This window comes from Athene noctua, chromosome 20 (assembly GCF_965140245.1).
Source record: "Athene noctua chromosome 20, bAthNoc1.hap1.1, whole genome shotgun sequence".
Classification (NCBI taxonomy): Eukaryota; Metazoa; Chordata; class Aves; order Strigiformes; family Strigidae; genus Athene; species Athene noctua.
This window is the reverse complement of record NC_134056.1, coordinates 11,494,926-11,515,113: the sequence shown is the minus strand read 5'-3', so window position 1 is coordinate 11,515,113 and position 20,188 is coordinate 11,494,926. Positions and strand designations below refer to the sequence as shown.

Here is a 20,188-nt window from a genome sequence, read left to right as displayed (position 1 = left end):
TCATTATCCGTTATTATCCTAAAACTGGTTTTCTGAGAGACTGTCAGTATTGGTGTAGCCTCAAACAAGCAGTATTCAGAAAAAAACCCAAACACTTTACTGGGTAGAGCACAGACCGTATAAACATGTTATACAGTGCTTCTTTTGCCCTTTTGAATAACTGTTAGGGAAAACTGTTAAGGTTAATGCTTATCTGTCCAGTGACTACAGATTTAATAGATTTCCTTAGTTTTTCACTATGTATTTGGTGTAGAGATTGATGGGAAATACAGTTGATGGCAAATATAGCGTTGTATATAGTTAAAAGCAGACTATACACGTTTTCTTTTACATTTGAGTATAAGGAGAATTCCAAATGACCTCTTTGTCTAGAGCCAGGCTATAAACTGGACTGTAAAAGAGTAATGTTGCACTTATTTTGGGTACAGTAAAAGCACAGAAATGTCATTTGTTAATTAATTAAAAGAAACTCAGGAAAACTGAGGACACCTGGTAGCTTTGCACTGTAGGTCAAAGATGTTTAAAATTTCAAATCCCTCAGGAACTTGAAAATCAAAGCTATTAATGGCATCCCCAGATTTTATAAAAAGGTCATCCGAAGTTGGTGTAATTAAGGAATTGGTTCCAATTAATTTGATTTAATTTTAGAATTTGCTTCATCGTGACTTCCAGACCAGCAGGCAGACAGAGCTTTAGCTTTCTTTTCCAGAGTGATTATAGTTGTATGGGCTGTATCTTGTTTGGTTTTGCTGTGTTCTTTAGGCAGAAATTCTTTTCCAGTGATTGTTTAGTTGTCTGATGCTCTGGAAGACTTGCAAGGTTTTTTTTTTTTGTTGGTAATCAGCATTTAGCATCTGTGTGTTTATGTTTGGAAAAATTTGCCTTATGCTGCTCAGGAGGAATGAAAGCTTCAGAAGCTGTAAGGTGACTGTTAAAGCAGAAACTCAGTTTCTTCCTTAGCTCCTGCTCCATACCACAGACAGACTCCTTTTATCTTAGAAATATTGGATAAATCAATATTTCATGTACTAGTAAATGAATTGATGAATTACAGATATTCTTTTCAGCATTTACTAATGGGGTAGAAGGGGTGTGGTCTGGAATTTTTTTTATTCAGGTGTTTGGCAGTATGTTTTTAAAATCTGTTCTGATTCAAGGGGGGATATCCTAAAGCAGAGGCTTGCCTTCCAGTGTAAAAAAAAAATCTGTGTTCTACCCATTTACAGTTTTTATCTTTCATCGGTTTGTTAATTCTCCATCTGCTCTTTGAGCAACTCAGGATGGTCTAGACCCAGTTTATCTCAACTAAAGAAAAGCTGTTTGGCTTTGTAATTAGGAATATTTCATATATATATATATATATATATATATCTATCTTAGAACACAAGAAGTCTGCCTGTTTTTTGTTTTATTCCATTACGTATGTAATTACTAAGCATTTTTGTTCTATCTTTCGCTGATTGAGTGTATGATTGTTATTGCAGCAAATAGCTTGGTCATCAGTACAGATAATAAAATGAACAAAACCTCTTTTCTCTGCAGCCTTGAATAGCTGGAAGTTGAAATACTTCTGAAGCCTGGCTTTGTAATGTAACTGTGACAGGGTCGACAGACTAGCCCAGTTCCCCTTAACCTGATACAGCTTCTGTAGCTCTTCTTTCTCTACCTCTGTCGCGGTTTAATGGTAGTGAAATGGTTGCTGTGAATTCACCTGACTGTGCTGCCCTCATTACACCTGTAGGTCATGGAGCATAAATTCAAGGCTTTTTGTGGTCAGATGATGTCTGTCAAGCATATACAGTATCAAAGTAGAAATTTGGGAAGCGATGGGGAAGAACTGGGTCAGATAATTGGTGGATTAACCTTGTGTCTCTGAAACTTTTGTTAGGGTCACCCTGCTCCTTATAAAACGGTCTCAGCCCGAGCAGCCATTCCATCCACTATATTGCGACTTCCAGCAAGTGCCTTTCAAGATGTCTTCCAGAAATATCCTGAAACTCTTGTTAGAGTGGTACAGGTAAGCTTTGTGTGTTAAGTAGAATTGAGGTGGGGAGGAAATCACTCTAACTTCAAAGTTACAAGGAAGATGGTCTGAAGTTCAGCAAGATCATCATCCTTTTGCAGATATGGAACTATTCTTTATAGCTTCTTTTCAAGATTTGGGCTAGTTCTGGTATTCCTCTAATTCTTAGAGCCCTAGACTTAATGATATCAGCATTAATCACATACCGGAAGGAATAATTCATATATATATAGGTACATACACACAGAGAAAGAATCACAGAATCAGTTCCTGCATGTGATAGCCTCTCGAATCAGCTCATTGGTCCTGGTGCAGTAGAATGTGCTGGCATGGGCTCACGGTTATGCACCAGCAAGGTTTCAAAATGGCTTGGAGTATGGAAAAGACTGTTGCATGTTCTGAAAAAGGACTGGTGTTCCCTCTGCAGCTGTTTGTTGAGGCGTGACGTGTTATAAAATTCACAAAATTCAGACTGATGTGTGAATTTCCACTTCAGAAGCAATTGTCAGCATCTGAGGAAAGAGCTGTGTTTTGTGTTAGTTTGAAGTTCACTTCCCTTGCTTTGCAGGAGCTTAGACAGTTCTCAAGTGAGCGCTGCAGAGATGTCTTGTTCATCCTGCAGATGGAAGCTAGTGCAGGGATTACTGTACTAACAATTTCAGTTTGGAGAGTTTGCCAAGTCGTCCCACAGGTGTAACAGTCAAGTGGGTGCATGTGACCTGATGAGTCATTCTGGTCTGTCCTCTTGTTTTACTATCACTTCTAAATTTTTTTGTCCTTGCAGACTGTTCTGATATCGGGATGATTTATGAGTGACACATGAACCTCCTAATACTGATGGTTAAGGAGAACAGATCATTATACCAATTTAATTTTGTTCTGTGAGAGCTGATACAAAAGAGGGGATGGCTTAAGAGTGGGAATAAGCTGCCAGGGCAGAGGAAGGTCAGGTGGCAGTGATGTCTTACGTTTAGAGTGCTTGTAGAGCAGTAGCACAGGCTCTGTATGAGGAAAGCTGGAATAATTTTTTTTAATGAGGAGGGGAAAAAATGGAAGCAAATACTCTTATTTCAAGGCATGTTTATTATTAATGGTTACAGAAAACCAAAAATATTGTTTGGTGTTTGAGAATAAAACTTTGGATTCTTGTGCCATCAAATAATTGTGAAGTCTTTGGTAAATCATTTGAATCTGTCTTTACCTCAATTTATAACTGCTAAAAAGGAATTTCAGCTTAGGATACAGTCTGTACTTTATAAAGTGCTTTCAGGTACTCTGGTACATAACTATCTAAATGCAAGAACGAGTGTGGGAGAATGCTAAATCCATTCCTATTGCTTCTTGATTTCCTATTCCTAGATCATCATGGTGAGGCTGCAGAGAGTGACATTCCTTGCTTTGCACAACTACCTTGGTCTGACTACTGAGCTCTTCAATTGTGTAAGTTTGGGGTACTTTTTATCTTTCCATGCAGCCCATCTGTGATGTGGCACAGAGAGGTTTTCCTTCTTTCAGAAGATTGTAAAGCAAATAGTATGTATTAATTTAATAATGACAGTGCTTGAGAAGTAAGGTACTTGTTATAACCAGACCGTAAAATCTACCCTGTGCTGATGCCTGGGGAACTGGGGAGGAAAGCTTAAATTTCAGAAGTTTGAAGTAGTGCATCACTTCAGACTGGTGTATGTGCACCACTGTGTGCCAACATCAGTATGTTTCAGCAGTCCTGACCTTTGTTAATGATACTGAGTCACTTCTACCTATGACAGTTCAAAGAATGATGTATCCTTGGTAGAAGAGGATCAGGTCAGGGAATACTTAAGCAAACTGTACATACTGTCCATGTGCCTTGATGGGCTGCACCTGGGAGTGCTGAGGGACCTGGCAGAGATCACTGCAGGGCCACTCTTGATACAAATCTTTGATCACTGCAGCTGGGAGAAGTACCCAGGGGTCAATACAGGGTCCAGTCCTGTTTAACATGTGTGAGTGTGTGATTTATGTTTGTCTTTTCACCTTGCTTCTTGCAGCAGAGCCAAGCCATCCCGCTCATCTCTGTGGCAAGTGTAACATCTGGAGGAAATTCAAGCAAAGTGGTAAAAAGACAAGTGTCTAATGTATCAGAGGAAGATCGTGGAGAAAAGTTTGAAAAAGCTGGGGAAGCAGTGGAAATAGGTAATGTTTCTGGAACTGTGTAGTAGTTGTCCTTTGTGATGTTATTTAATTGGTGTGCTATTGATCAGAGAGCTTTTATTTGATTTGAGTAGTTAGGCATTGTCTTAAATCAGCTTCAGATTTGAAGTCTTTGGATAGTCCATAGCTTTAATAGGAAATTATTGCTGTGTTGTTAATGATATTGAGAGGGGAGGGGAAAAAATGTGGCTCCTACTGTTGACTTCATAGAAGGAGCTGTGAAAATTCTGCACTCCAGATACTAGTAGAATTGCTGCATATGTGTCAGCTTTCAGGCTGAAATGTCAGTATGGAAGATAAGCATAGGAAAATAGATTGAGTTGAATTTTGCCTCTGAGCCTAATTTTTTTTTCAATTAAAAGCAAGAAGCAGGTTTAAACAATGTGTAACACTGAAGTTTCAAAACCTTATAACACAGCCTTTAAGGAGTTCAGAAATGGGTAGAGAGATTCTTGTTAGAAAAATTTATTTTATTAGGGAGTACCTTGTGTTTACATTCATATAACTTGTTTCTAAATTTCAGATACATTGAAGATTTCTGGTACAGAAAACTCTGAGCATGTTTTCAGAAGAAGCCTTTCTTCACCTCCCTATGCAGGGTCTGCAGAGACTTCTAGTAAGTAATGCTTGGCAAAATTGTGGGAAATATGTAATGTATCTAGTCATACTGGGGAACACACACTCTGTGGACCACTGGGTTAGATCATCTTCCTCTTTGTTAGATAATCATCTTGCAGTAGTACTGCTCCTTAACTCATTTGTCAAAAATTTATTTTCTGAAGCAACAAATGGACTATTATATGAGAGAGCATTCCCTTGCTGTCTTTATTAGCAGTGGGGAACATAGAGTAATTTTGCTACTGAGAGACCTGCAGATGAAGAGCTTTATTAATTGATATAACTGAAAGAAAGTGAGTTATGATGATATGCTGTTATCCTTTATGCAAAAGATGACACACAGTTCTTGCTTGGCTGATTGTCCCAAAGAGCATATTACATGGCTTTGTTGCTTTTAGAGGAATGTTTTTTGGGTGGGTAATAAAGGTGATTTGTTATTGAATGCTTTGAGACATTTATGAGGCTGAGCTGTTTTGATGCTGTAGTATTCATTCCAGTGAACTTCAGTCATCTCCACTGCAGACCTCTTCCTCTGAGCCAGTTGTTTAGGTTAGCTTTATGTTCAAAGTAGAGAAACTTTGAACTTCTTGGGTGAATCACAGCAGGCATCCATCTGTCTTTTGTTAGCTGAGTACCAAACTAACCATCTTGAGGTAGTTGTAAGGTCATGCTGGGATACTGTAGTCATTATTAAGATATTGTTAATATAAACATATTAATCATATAAAGTTTATTCAGTAGAATGAAGGTACAGTGGATACAGTAGAAGATGCATGTATTGTTTTCATTGACTATTAAGTGGTTTAGGAGGTAAGAACACACTGTGAGGGGTTAGAGAGGATGGAGACAAGGATAAAGGAGGTAGACGGGCTGAGGGAGCCCTCAGTGTTAAGGGCTTTCCCCAATGTAAGGTTTCTAACACTTGTTGCTATCAGGTTAAGCTGGTAGTATATAGAGAAGAGAAGAACCCGTAGTTACTTCATTTTTAACAATAGAGAGCTGGTTGTTCAGTTGCATCTTCAATTTCTGCTGTGCAAAGGTACAATGTCCCATTTACATTTTTTTCATAACTTTCATGTTACTGTCCAGAGGGATGGATGTGATAGAGAAGTAGGATTTTGGTTAGTGATAAGTAGCTCATCTTTCTAAATCAGGGAAACAAGAGAAAATATTGAACTGACCAATGCAAGACTTGGCTTTATTTTTGTACATGTTATGTTAACCTGATTTGCACTATGGATTATAAAATGTATCAGCAGACTTGATTCAGTGGTAAATTAAGCAATGCTTACTCTGAACCTAGACATTTTTTCCCCAGGTAAATAAGTAGTTCAGTGAGATCTGCCTGTGCTGCCCTATAACACTTACAAGGTAGAGTCCATGAGTGTTCTTAGAGGCTTTTATGTGCAAAGATCCCTGCATACTTAACCATATGTCCATTTGTCCTTCCTTTCTCCAGTCATAAGAGTTATGTCAGGGTACACAGAGCTTAGCAGAGAGAGAAGATTAATTTTTACTGACAGAAGCAGCATATCTAATTGGGTAATTATGTTTGCCTCAGTTAATGGAGCTCATTTCTGCTCACCGCACTAAGGTTACAGTCACCGTTTAGCTTGCACGGGAAGTATTTTGATGTCTGTAATGAAAAGATCAAGATCTTGCTTCAGATTCTATTCCACTACCTCAATGTGTGTTCAGACTCCATGGGAGTATTGGTTATGTTTATTATTGATTCAGTGAAAAAACCTGACTTACTAGAATCATACAGGTGCTATTATCTCAGTATCTCTTTGATTTACTTGGCTTGTTAGAATTAACGAAACCTGCTAAAAATTGCTTTGGGAAAAACATTTTTGCCTAGTTACTCCTGGGGTTTGGGGTGTACTTTGTTCTTCTGGTTTTTGTATTAGCTATCTAACTTGAAACATAGCAGCTGTGTAGATGAGGAAGTACAATCCTGCCAATTGAGGCTAGTCTACTTTTTAAGTATAGTAACCCTTTATGTGGAGAAAGGTGTAAGTCAAGCAGAGTATCTGGGCTGGTGGACAGAAGACTCAGATGAATGAAATAAAAAATGGGATCTTTTATGTGATAACTTCATCAGTTTTACTGTTCCTGGAAGTAAGTGTACCCAACTTAACTTTTTTAAGGTTAAATAGCAGTTACCATTTATTGGTTGGCTTGTTGGTGTGTTTTGATTATTATTTTTTTTTAATCAAGGGTTAAGAGAAGCTGCTTTTCCTTCTTTAAAACTGTAGCCATAACCCTGTAGCATACACGCAGGAGCACAGGACCACCTGCGTTAGGAGAAGCAGGTAGTTCAGCCAGTGCTTACTTGGAAGGAAGGAGGCAGCTGAAATACTGCCAGGGACTCTCTCGCTTGCCATTGTTTTTGCAGTGACTTCCATACCAGCAGTGTGTGGGATACTAGTGAGCATGTGTACATCAAACAGGATTGCATTCCACTCTTGAGTTTCCTACTGCCTTCTGTTCTTTTGACTCAACGGTTCCAGTTAAAGCTTGTTCGCTGTATCCTTTCTAAGTCCCGTTTGAGCAACAAGACAGTTTAATTAATCACTGTGTGGGAAGCTTCTATCTGTGACTGAGATGAAGACTTCTACTTTGAATAGAAGTCTAGTAGACATAAGCTTTCACTGTTAGAATGCCGCCTCTTTTTCCTCTCTCTGATTTTTTAATATGCAGAGCTCTGTAGAGGATGCTTTTCATGCCTACATACCCATTATCAGATTATTTAGGTTTAACCTGAGAAGTGTGTGTTTAGATTTAAAATGCACTTGGTGTATTGGGGCTTAGTAATTATGCTGACACTGTGATTTATGGGTCAGTATAATTGACGGGTAGTCAAATCAGCCCATATGGAGTTCCATGCTGCTATTTCTACTATCCCAGCTTTTTTGTTTATAACTAATTTAGGGTCTTTAATGTTGTAGTGTGTATGAAATTCAGTTAGTAGCATCAAAAGCTTTTTTTGGTTTTTTTTGGTCTTATGGTTTGTAAGTTTTGCTGATTACAATCTTTGGGTCAACTTGTTGGGTTTCGTGTTTGGAGGCTGATAATTAAATGATGTTATGACTCCAGTGGCAGATGTGGAATTACTACATGCAAAGATTTGTTCATATTTGTAGATAACATGGAAATGAATACTCCGAGGTACATCTGAATTTTTGGGACAGTAGGGTTCTCTCCTCGTCCTAGCTGTGGTGGAGATGGAAGTCAAGCTCCTTCAGAAATAAAATAATTGTAATTTAAAAATTAAATTTACAGACAGCACTTCATGGGAGAATAATATTTTCACATGATCATGTGTTACAAGGGTGTAAATATAGGGCAGCTCCGTGTTTCCAAAATCCAACTTTCCAATGATCAGTTCAATCCTGGGCAAACTTAAGTGTGTGTGTGTGTGTGTTTAGAGGTGGGGGAATGGGGGAGGAATTCAGAATTAAACATTTGAGCACTTTCACAGTTTATTGGGTAACAAAATCCAGGAGTCAGTAAAGACAATTGCTTTTCATAAGGGCCCTTCCTATTTTTAAGCAGCAATTTGCATCTTAAAAAAAGCAAAAATAAGAACACTGTAGTAACAGAAGGAAAAAGGCATAAGGGAGAAAACTTAAAAAAAGTTTGTGATACATTAGGCATATAAATATGATAGAAATGATTATAGGTTTATTTGTTAAAGGAAATTGCAATCTCTGCATGATTCTTAACCTCATCTGTAAATCATCAAGCTGATAAGTGGGTATCTTATTTAAGGTCATTAAATAGGAAGCATTCCTCAGTTATGTTTGCATTATTGATTATCTCAGATAAGTGCCTGGAAGGTGGATGGGACAGCCAGGGAGCTAATATAATTAAGATGTATTAAAATTGGGAAGTAAGGAATAAAAGTTGTTAGTGACTTCAAAGCCTTTAATTAATTAAGGGAATTCCTTATGTATCTCTCAGCACATGATGTGCATTGAAAATTTGGACAAGTTGTAGAAAGATCTGAAATTATTTTAGGTGTTGGGAGGGGGAATGCTTTCTATGGAGAGGCTTTTAAGAAGTTGCTGATCATAATATTCTCCCTATGAAACTCTTGCAATGTATTGGGTACAAAAAAAGTTCTTTGGGTTGGAGAAAAATTTGTTAATAAGAATTTTCTGTAAACAACAATGAAAATCTGTTTGGTGGATTTGCCTCTTCCTGATGATCTTCAGATCTGAATGACTCTGTTTTGCCTACCCCAAAATAAATTGTTGTACTCTGTACAAGAGTGGATGTGGGAATTTGGGGACATATTGTATACCTGGGCTCAGATGAGAAGATTTAAAGTTCCCATCAGATCTTCCAGATCAGAAATAACTAGAAAATAAGTAAGATATGACGATGCTACTTAATTTTATCCTCAATTTCAGAAACGAAAAACTAAACAGAAAGTTGCTCGACTTTGTGTACTATCTGCTATTTCTGAGAAACTGTAATAGAAGAGGTGCTTAAAAAAAGATTTTTATATTGCTCATAGATAATTCCAGCGGTGCAAAGTCAGACATGGACATGGCATATGAAAGAGCCAGAGTGCATTTTGGCTCGGAGGACACTGCCAGCAGTCCTGTTGTGGGCAAGGTAGGTCATCTACTTTGGAGAGTTTGGCATGTTTCATGGATTGTATTTCCTTACATCATTATTTTTTGAGGAATTTAAATGTTTTCTCCCTTACTTCTAAATGCTGCCCTTACAACTCGGTATGAGTTGTGATATTTGGTCTTTATTGGTGTGTTTTAACTTTATTGTTGTTTCAGTAGATTTTGGTGACTGTTTAGGCTTTTTAGTGCAGATCTTGAAGCTCTGGAGATTCCCTTGGCAAGTAATGGGAAAATAGTGCTGCAACTTCTTGATTTTTAGGTATTGCCTTTCTCTAACTCATGAAAAGGATTATTTGGAAAGGTAAATTTGTCAGACCATGCTTTATTTGCGAGAACTACTTTGCAGTAAGGAATTAAAAACTTGTATCAGCCTGTGAGCTTCTGTAGGTTTTCAGTCATGATTTATAGATCTGTTTCTCTTTTTGTGGTCTGCATTATATGAATATTGACCTGGAAGTTAAGAGCACAAAAATACTCTTCAATTATTAAACTGCAAACCAAAACCTGAAGAGAAACTGGGGCTCAGTGTGACCTTGACGGACACTGTGTCTTTTCCTCCATCTTTGCATAAATGTTGATCAAGTTTTAGTTCCACAAAGCTGGCAGCTGCCCAGTTTCTGAAGTCTTTTTCTTCCCTTTCACAAGCTGTGATGAGCAACTTTGTTTGACTTGAGCATCAAGCCTTGCAGAAAAATATAAGGATAATGAAGTTAGCAAGCTGTTGCTTTTTTGGAAAACTAGCTTTTTTTTTTTGTAGACCACCAGTTGTGGTGGATAGAGAACACAGATGATACGGCAAGATTTTGCTGGGTAGGTGCCAATTACAACGTTTAAACCAATACTTGTGTATTTGTTCTTTGCAGTCGATATTGAAGAAGACTGTGACAGTGACAGAAACTCCTTCAGCAGTTTTCCATTATAGTGCTGTGCAAGATTCCTGTAATAGCAAACATGTTGATGCCATTGTCGAAGCAGCAAAGAAAGACCTTTCAACCTTGATGAAACTTGATGTAAGTTACTGCAGGAAGAAATGGCTTTGGTTTTGCTTTTCATCTCATTTTGCCAGGCACTAAAAAGTAAATTGTCTCCCTAGTATACTGTAGACAAGCTGAATGTGTTATTCTCTAGTCTGTTGTAGTTATTAGCAGGACTGAAATAAATCTGAATTATTCTGCCATCTGAAAAGACCATACTGAAATGCACTGCATGAATCTTTTCTCACTGTGTACAGATTTATCCATGTGAGAAGTAAACGTGCAATTTCTGCCGCCTTGTAATTTCATGCTCTCGCATACTGTGTGAAGAAGTTATGTAAAGGCGTTCAGGTGATTGCTGAATCTGTTAATCCTGTTGGCATAGCATCTGAGTGCCTCGTTTGGTTTTTAGAATTGAATCTCTGTATTTGGCCAGTGGCTGTGAGTACATTTCACAGCTGAGTGGCTCTGCCTTGCCCATTCCAAGTTCAATGCTTGGTGCCCTCACAGTCGTCATTATTGAGCTCAGCCCCTGCTTATCACCTTCATCTTGTAAGGAGGAATGAAAATGTTTCTTTTCATCATTCCTGTGATTCCAGCTGCATTTCATTACAGAGGTGTGGCTGTTCATGCAGCTAATTAGAAAATTCGGGAAAATTGTGGATCTGTCTCAATCAGTCACAGATATCCTAGTTTTATTACAGCATATATTTCAATAACTCAAATCTGTTGATGTTGCTAGAGGCCTGGGCACAGCTGCTGCAGCTGCCTCCTCTGCTTTAAGAACTCTCACCAAACAAAACTTGCTAGAACTTAAAAGATTTTGCTTTTGGATATTAACTTTCCCTGCTGACTTCCAAATTATTCCCCTTGCATCTTAAACATCTTAGTTTTGATCTTTCAGCCACCAGTAGTGAGGCTGGAGGTACATGTTCTACGTTGTTGCTGATTTGACGAAGGCCTGCAGTACTGTTTGTTAGTCTGCGAGGGACTTAACTGTCTTGTTAAATTAATTTTTCAGGTATTTATATCTTCATGAAAGTGTACTGACTGTCTTAAAAGAAATTCTTGTTACAGATGGAGTAAAGTAGGACTAAGTACTCTCATCTATTCTGTTCAGCCTTCTGTTCTCTATAGGGACTGGCCTCAGATGCTGCATGTGACAAAAGTTTGTATCCAATATACAACTGACATCTTCCTTTTTCGACCTGTTGGATCATGAGCAAAAATTCCAGGGTCAATGAAACTGCTGATTACAGCACCTTTTTTTTTTTTTTAAATCCAGAATAAATTTCTCAGTAATTAACAAGTAAACAGATTAGAGTTGAAGTTAATTGGAACAGTATTCTTAAAATGCGGCATCTAATAGGCAGGGTTCTTAACATGATCTAAATAATAATGAAATAAGGTAGGCTTTTCAGATTTTGGTATTATAGCAACTTGGTTTTTCATAAGCAAATAAGAATCTGATGGTGTGTTGCCAAATGCTAGATTTCTAGCATTTAAAGGTCAATGTTAATTTTTTCTATGCAGGATAGCAAAAGTTGATTCTTCTACAGGCAATGGAAGAAAAATCTTACTGTGTTTAAAATATTTGTGTTCGATACTACTTACATAAAGGGAGGAAATGAATTCTGTAAGCTCTTCTCTTAAAATATGAACTCAGATCTTTTATTTCTTAGCTGGCCGGAGGCATTTTAAGCTGTCATTTTTCAGAGCAGCCAATCAGTGTGAGTAAAATCAAGGTATTTTGATGACAGTGGTGGGTTTTGAGTTTTTTTGATTGGTTGTGTTGTGGGTTTTTTATGAGATGGTGAGAGAGAGGAGCGGGTAATTTACTACAGGTGAGAGGCAGTATTCAGATGACCTTTAGGTATCTGACTTCAGAATTAAGATGTTTTTTTTTCTTTTGTTTTAAATAACTTAAATTCTTTGGATCTTTGTCATGAATGGTTTTCAGTCTTATACAACTTCTACCTGTATTCAGCTTTATTTGCAGTTACCATGTGAGAGTTAAACAGTTTTGCAGGGCATATTTTCTGCATGAGTTGTAAGGGAATTTCCTTTGACAAAAAATTATTTGTCCTAATTAATTACTGTTTTTGTTTATTGTTTATAAGTGGCTTGTACTTTTACTTCTGCATCCTAGATCTCTGCTAATTTGTTATCTATTATAGTAACACAAAGAAAGAAACTCACTGTGAAATGAAGCCCTTGGCAAAACAAAATTCTCTTCCTGAAAGCTAGTAGCTGGGGGAGGCTGGAGGGCATCAGTGCAAAGTTATTTAGTTCAAACCCTGTAACTATGCAATCCTGAATTTGGATTTGTTGGTCTTGCCCATTCAAGAGAGAAGATACTAGACAGGATGGATCTTGTCTGTAATCTTGTTTGTCAACCCCTTTATTGCTTAATCAGGATCGTAATAGCGCAGAAATGTGGGATTTCAAGGACTGCTCAGAGGTCATTCAGTCTTTTCATGCCCAAGGCAGAATCAAATATTGCCAAGTCATTTCTGGTAGGCTTGTGACTAAGCTGTTCTTAAAGATCTCCAATGATAAGGACTTCACAGCTTTGTGTGCAATCTATTCTAATAGTTAAGTAGACTTGACACGGAGAAACTATTTGCAACAATTTTTTGTTAGAGCTAATGCAGCCAGAAGAAGTTGTTAAGTAGAGCTCATTTGGGAGCTTGTAGTCCCTTACTGTGAGATAGTTTCATAGTTAAAATTTCGCCTTTAAGATTAGGTAATATTATACAACTGTAAATGTATAAATATAGAAAAAAAATCAGAAATTAGTTGAGTTGATATTGTTGAACTGAAATATTTTGACAGGTGCTTGTCAGGTTCTTTGCACTGGATATGTTCCCATGAAACAGATTGGTTTCAATAAAACTATTTTTTGATGGAAATCTGTTCTTTTTATCAGCTGTAGGTATAAAGAATAATTCTGATTATTTCACTTGCTCTAATTTTTTCAGCCAAAAATGAACAGAGGAAAATCTGACATAACAATTACAATGGGAAAATATTTACATCTGTGCTATATTGTTTTCCTGCTGCAGTAAGGCTAATGACTGTGGGCAGATTCTGCTCTGCTGCTTGCACTGAATTGTATCCCACTGTGCACGCAGCTCTCGTGTTTAGTGGTTCTACCTCAAAGTACTGGACACAGTAGTGTCTGGCTTTGTCTTGTAGAGGTTAAGCTGTGAGACACCCAAACTGCACTGTCACTCTTTAGCATAATGCAGGAATCATGTGATTGGGTCTAAGTTTTTGCCCCTACCCATTTGGGTGATGATAATAAACTGTTGAGCTTCTGAAGAGTTGCTGGGTTGGGTGAAAGTTTTGCTGAAGCAAGGGTAGCTTGAAGCATTAGCTTTTGATACAGACTGCACATGGGACACCAAATTGTATGGGCAGCTCTTTGAGATGGAAAGAAAATTCTCCTTGTGCCTGACGATCGTCCGTGTTACGTGCTCAGGATTACGGTGGTAACCTGCTTTGGAGCTGGAAAGGAATCTTGTGATCAGCTGGCGCACGTAACCAGCTCTGTGCTATCGCAAGGGTTTGGCATTGAGTCCAAACCTCAGGCAGGCTTCTGGAGAGACCCTCCCTCCTCCCTCCCGTGTGCTCTGCAGTCAGGAGGAAAATTCCCACTCTCCTGTGCAATCCATCTGTGCGTGCACACAGGAATTCATTACTTTGGGAAAACTTTTGGTCTACAGCGTGTATGAAAATCTGCTGCACGTGCACAGCACAGCTGAGCTGTGTGACCAGGAAAGGGCTGTGATAAAGCAAGTGTTAGATCATCTTATCCAGTTCCTCCATGGTGTAGACAGTGTCCTCTAGTTTCACCCTCCTTTGAAAATAACTTCATATTTCATAACTTTCATGCCAGCTGATACAGGTCTCTTTTCATTAGAGACCTTTAAAAGAGTCTGGGGGTAAAATTGACATAAAATCCTTAAGAATCTAAGTCTGATCAACTGAAATGAATTAAACCTTTTTTCTTCTGGAAGAAATGTTTGTTGGGTAGAGAAATATAAAAATTATGCACTATATTTTTAAAGAGATTTCAAGTACTTACAACATTGCCTTTAGTAATTATTATTTTTATTCACTTTATTTGGATGCTTCCTCACACTTTTGGATCTTTACATGTACACAGACAAGGAAATTGTACCCCTCACCTCTTTCTTCTCTAGGATCCTTCGTTGTTGAATGGCAAAGTGACACTGCATCAGGTTACTGCTGGGACTGTGCTATCGAGGCAAGGAGATCAGGTGAGTGAGCATCTAAGAGCGGAGAGAACATAAGTCTGGCTCAGTCTTTGCCCCCCACCATAAGGTAGTTACACACATTGATGAGAAATAAAAAATCCCCACCTGACTCCCCCCAAGCCTTCTCTTCTCCAGGTGAAACAGTCCCGGCTGTCAGCCTTTTTGTGTACCTGGAGTAGCAGTGTAGCCAGAGCCAGGGTGGAAATCTGGTGCTTGTCTGTTTTCAGCTCTTACATACCTTCATGAGAAGGTCTGGAGTATCATACCTCCGTCCTTCCTGAGGAGGTATGGAGACCAGATAACCTTTTTTCATGCCCCACACTGCAGGCTTTCGGTGATGTCACTCAGTTGCAGTAAAATATTTTTCCCCCATACAATAGAAATCCAGTGTTATTTGTTTATAGCAAAGTGTATGTAGGATATAACGAGATGCATTTCTAATAATACTGTGTAAATACACAAGCTTATGCAAAGCAGATGAGGGGCAGCTCCAATTACAGTGCTGCTGTATTCTGCTCTGCTGAACTGTGATGTCCCTCATCACGCTGCTGTGATTACCCCATTATCTCCATTTGCAATTCTGTTGTTATTTCTTGAGATCTTACAGATGCAGCCTTCATTTTTCATAACCATACAAAGAGAAACACATTTTTCAATATTGTGGCTGCCTAGTTTTAAATATTCATAACCTGCTTTTAATAATTCACTGTTGTGCCTTATTTTATCACCTAATTGTTCAAAAACTATAGGGAGCTTTCTGGAAAACAGATTGGTCATGATAGTACTGTCACTGTGATAATTGCTTTTAAAATCTTTGGGGATTTTATTGAGCTCTCTTTTTTTCTCCAGGATGTTAATGTTTGCTTTGTGGTCTCGGGGATGCTTCATGTGTACCAGCGGAAGATAGACTCGGAGGAGGACACCTGTCTCTTCATTACCCATCCAGGAGAACTCGTAGGCCAGCTCGCTGTCCTGACTGGGGAACCACTGATTTTCACCATCAAGGCCAATCGAGACTGCAGCTTCCTGTCTATTTCCAAGTCCCATTTCTATGAGTAAGTTCTGCCATGAAAACATTTTTTTTTCTTTATGGTCCATTTGAACAAATGTGAGTGGTGGATGTACATGTGGCTGTCCCGATCCAGTGTTGTGGGAGGTTTTGATATGATCCCAAGAGCGAGATTGAGACACAAACGAAGTCAAATGCTGTAAACCCAAACCATTTTTTTAATTAAAAAGTGAAGATGGGGAGCAATAGGCCAGAATGGAAGGAAAAGACTGAAATCTAGCAAGCATGCGGGATAGAGTTGCCGGAATAGTCACCACCATGGATCCAGTGCTGTCCCACTGGTCCTCAGTCTTCAGATCAGTGGTGGATGCACATGGATCAAAGTTTTCTGTTGCCTTTTAAGTTCATCATATCTGCTGATTAGCATATCTGCCCACTTTTAGTTTTTTTCCGGTCCCACATGTTTTTGATGCATCCAGCTCTTAACAGTTCGTTAGCAATGCGTGCATGGTGTCTGGCGGATGCAGTAGAGCCACAAATAGCTACAAGTTGGAGCCACTTGATAAACATTTGGTTTTGCTCAGTCCATGTCTGCCCTTTTGAGGCTTATCTAAGGAGTCTGACAATGCAACTGCAAGGGAGTGGGGGGTGCATTCTCCGATACACTCCTGCTTCCTTGGGTGACGTTCCTTAGACTAATCTAAAGGCCACAGTAGCTTGTCCTTGAGGTTTGCGCAGACACAAGCAAGCTTTGAGACAGTCATTTGACATCTCAATCTCTCACAGTGGCATAGTACTACTACAATACATCCTGCAGCAAGCCGTAAAGCTTAAACGAGGGTTTTAAGCACCCAGCTGAGCTCTGACACACCTATCAGAGGGCTTTATCTCCAGCAAGAGGTAATGTGGGAACATGATAATATGAAATAGTGAGATCTCCTTTGTTCCAGGTTTATAGAGCGCTTAACTCAATGGGATATGATTTATGCCCCAAGACTCACATACTTTGTAATCCGAATAAGAATGTCTGGCCAGAGTTCGTGCTTTGCTGGGTTAAATCCTTCTTTGCTGGGCCCATTCTCTTTGATTATTCCTTTTTGCTGGAGAACCACCCCAGTTCTGTTTCCAAAGACAGCACAGGCTGTTGGGTGTGTGTGAATGATTGGTATTAGTGCAACTATGGGTTTTCAATGCTTACTAATAGAATAGGTTTAACAGTAATGCCCCTGTGCAAGACAGGTTCCTTTCTGGACCTTGGAGGTAGTACATGACTTGTGACTTACCTATATCCCCCTTTAAGTGTTATTTCTTAACTAAAAATCCAATATGATAACTGTGGTTAGCCTTGTTGTCCAATATTAATGATTAATGCCCTTGATTTATTCTGTGATCCTATTGTTAAGTCTTACTAATAGTTCAGACACATAATTTGTGTCAAATACCTCTACTTCCTTTTCTAAACTCCTTTTTCAACTCCTGGTTGAATGTGCCATCAGTCCTGTGTTGTGTAGGTCCCTCTGAGGTTGCATTTTCTAGGCCACTATTCTGTTGTATATTTTTACATACTTCTTACTTTCTAAATAATTCTAACTGTTTGTATTCCCAATCAGCTCTACCACAGAATCTTATTCTGTGGTTTTTATTTTTTCATCTCAGGGAAAAGACTGTATGCTATAAAACTGCACACGCTGTTCTCAGCAGCGTGCTTGGTTGATGAGCTGTGTTTTTTCCAAGTCTGCGGTGGATGTCAACTCTTCGACCTAATTTCTGATAGATGCTCCCCACTTGTGCCATTCCATGTGGTATCAGCTCTGTTTCTTCAAAGTTCCTGCTTTTTCCTTCTTTATTCTTCCACTGTTGTTCTCTCACTTGTTTCTGACTTTAAATTTCATTATGTCATTTCAGCCAACCAGTCAGATTCCACCTTTTCCTCCTCTCTTTTTGTTTTGATATTCAGTTCTGGATTAACACTCTCATTTGCTTGAGCTCATTTTCCTGAGTCTTTCCTCTCAAGAATCGAGTTGTTTCTTGTTTATTCAAACTTAACTTTTTGCTTCAATTAACCCCTTAGCAATTAGTGATCTCAAACCCATCAGTGTATCACTTATTTGTAATTTTTGGGCCTTTTCCAAATCTTTCTTTTTCTCCTTTAAAAAGTCTGTTGTCAGTTCTCTGCATTTTATGAGCTCTGTGATCTTTCAGCATTCCATCTTCACAATTTCTCATGAAACCCAAGCTTTATATCACTTCTAACTTCTGTTCCTGTACTTAAAAGTATCCCTGTAGAAAGTGTTTGAAAAGCAAGAGGTTTCTTGAAGTTTGTTCATTTTTACTTTGAACTCAATGGGAAAGAAAATCTTGTTGATAAGATTAGAAGTAAGTTTTATTTTCCACTTTTTGTGCTAAATTCTGTGCTCATAGTCCTCCAATGTTAGGCTTTCTTCTTCACTCAGAATCTCACAGGAACAATTTAAAAAAAATTTATTTTTTTTTTTTTTGGCGCTCATCTTACTGTCCAGAATAAACTTGACAAGAAGCTCCATTACTCTTCAAAATTCCTTTCTTCCATTTTCTTTGAGCTGACCTGGAACATTGTATGAGCTTTTTCTCAATAATTAATGGGAGGGCAGAAAGAACAGTTGCTACTAGGCAAAAAGCACAGTAATAGAAGTAGCCCAGGGTTTAGAATTGCATGTTGGATGTTGGACAACGGATTAAATCCTTTTCACTGAAACTTTGGGGCAGGAGCCTTTTACGTGGTGCTAACATGACTAAATAGCTATCTGTAAATGTAGAGTTTAAGTATAGGAGTGACACAAGCTAATTATATACTATATACCTTAAATGCTTTGCTATTTTGCTGAACTGATGTACTAAGTGTGCAGTGCCTACGCTGCAACTGTTGGTGTCTCCTGACAAACAGTGTAATCAAGTTGTCACCAGACTCTCTGGGGGAATATGTTCAGGTTCTGCAGTACTAGGGACTCTCACATTTTCTGCTTCAATAAATTTCACAGTTTGGAGTCTTAATCATGTGTGCTTGCCAGAGAAGCAGGAATGCTTTGATTTTTATTTGGTATTGCCAGCCAAGCTGAATATCAAATTGCATCCACATCCACAAGAGTATCTGCAGAAGTCCCAGGCTTTCGCAGACACTAGTTTAGCCCTTTTAGCGCTTGGTGAGCTTTCTAATAAAGAATCCTCAGGATACCTTCAGAGACAAGTTTCTGTACTACAGGGCTTTGTTTTTTAATTTTCCTAGTGCCAGGCATGTGCCAAGCAGAAGAGCAAAGATTAAAATGCCCAAATACAGAGGAAGGAAACCTGACAGATAATGGGTAGAAAGAAAATATAATCTGCCTTCCTCTTCTTATGCGTAAGGGTGGGCTTTTATCTTCTATGCTAATACTCTTGTAGAAGCTATATAGCACTGAGTGAAATAAGAGGGCTCCAGATGGAAATAAAAGCAGCCTGTTAGCAGTTTACATTTTGAATGCATTAAGTATTAAGATACATATCTTGAGGGAGGAAAAGGAGTAAATGACTTTTATTGATCACAGCAGACAGCCTGTGTGGGAGGAGACTTTGAGGGTTAAATAAGCAAGTAGAGTAAAAACAATGAGCGAAACCATTCAGGAATTTTCAGGGGGGGTATTTCACTTTTAGAGCAGATGAGAAGGGGAATAGGGGTGGGTATTTTGTGTGTGAGGGTTTAGGGTTGTCTGTTTATTACTGCTTATCCTCTGGTGCTTCTTCCAGCTCTTTGTCCTTTGCTTCAAGTTAGGTTAGTGTGCTGAAGTTTCCATAAAAAAATAAGTTGTTTCCATAAGAAAACATGTTGTTTTCATTTGCAATAATATCAAAACTAAGATAGTCTGCAGGTGTGTTGGGTAGGAGATGGTGGGGGGCATGGAAACCTCAGGGCAAGAGAAGAGGGGCAGGAGAGGAAAGCGGTCTTGCTTTTTCATAATCCTGTTTTGTTGGCTGGATTTTAAACTGTGCTAAATGTGAGAGTTGATGTTCAGTTTAATTTGCCTTGTAACAGATATGAGTGCAGGGGTACAAGTGTGATGAGCTCAATATGGAACAGGGATATACGCCTACAAATCTCTTCCGTTTCAGAGATTTCAGCTGAAGAAATTCCAAGCTTCATTACTGCAGAAAGTAGTAATTTGAGGTATTGGGTAAGGAGAGTTACTCGAACATGTCCAGAGAAGGGCTACAAAGCTGGTGCAGCGTCTGGAACACGTGTCCTGTGAGGAGCATCTGAGGGAACTGGGATTGTTTAGTCTGGAGAAGAGGAGGCTGAGGGGAGACCTTATCACCCTCTACAGCTCCCTGAAAGGAACCTGCAGAGAGCTGGGTTTGAGCCTCTTTAGCCTAGTAGAAAGTGACAGGACAGGAAGGAATGGCCTCAAGTTGTGCCAGGGAAAGTTCAGACT

The 20,188-nt window shown here is 38.8% G+C and overlaps 1 protein-coding gene across 3 annotated transcripts in view; it reads left to right on the top strand.

The window, feature by feature from the left end:
* The window catches only part of PNPLA7 (patatin like domain 7, lysophospholipase), a 127,343-nt gene that overhangs the window by 14,498 nt on the left and 92,657 nt on the right, over positions 1-20,188 (top strand). For 2 of the 3 annotated variants that reach the window (XM_074923799.1, XM_074923798.1), the window contains exons 10-17: positions 1,889-2,017; positions 3,383-3,463; positions 4,054-4,198; positions 4,740-4,832; positions 9,360-9,460; positions 10,344-10,490; positions 14,663-14,740; positions 15,587-15,792. In XM_074923799.1, the coding sequence (XP_074779900.1) occupies positions 1,889-2,017; positions 3,383-3,463; positions 4,054-4,198; positions 4,740-4,832; positions 9,360-9,460; positions 10,344-10,490; positions 14,663-14,740; positions 15,587-15,792 (980 nt within the window). The remainder of the gene's footprint in view (positions 1-1,888; positions 2,018-3,382; positions 3,464-4,053; positions 4,199-4,739; positions 4,833-9,359; positions 9,461-10,343; positions 10,491-14,662; positions 14,741-15,586; positions 15,793-20,188) is intronic. The other variant, XM_074923800.1, reaches the window with a different exon arrangement.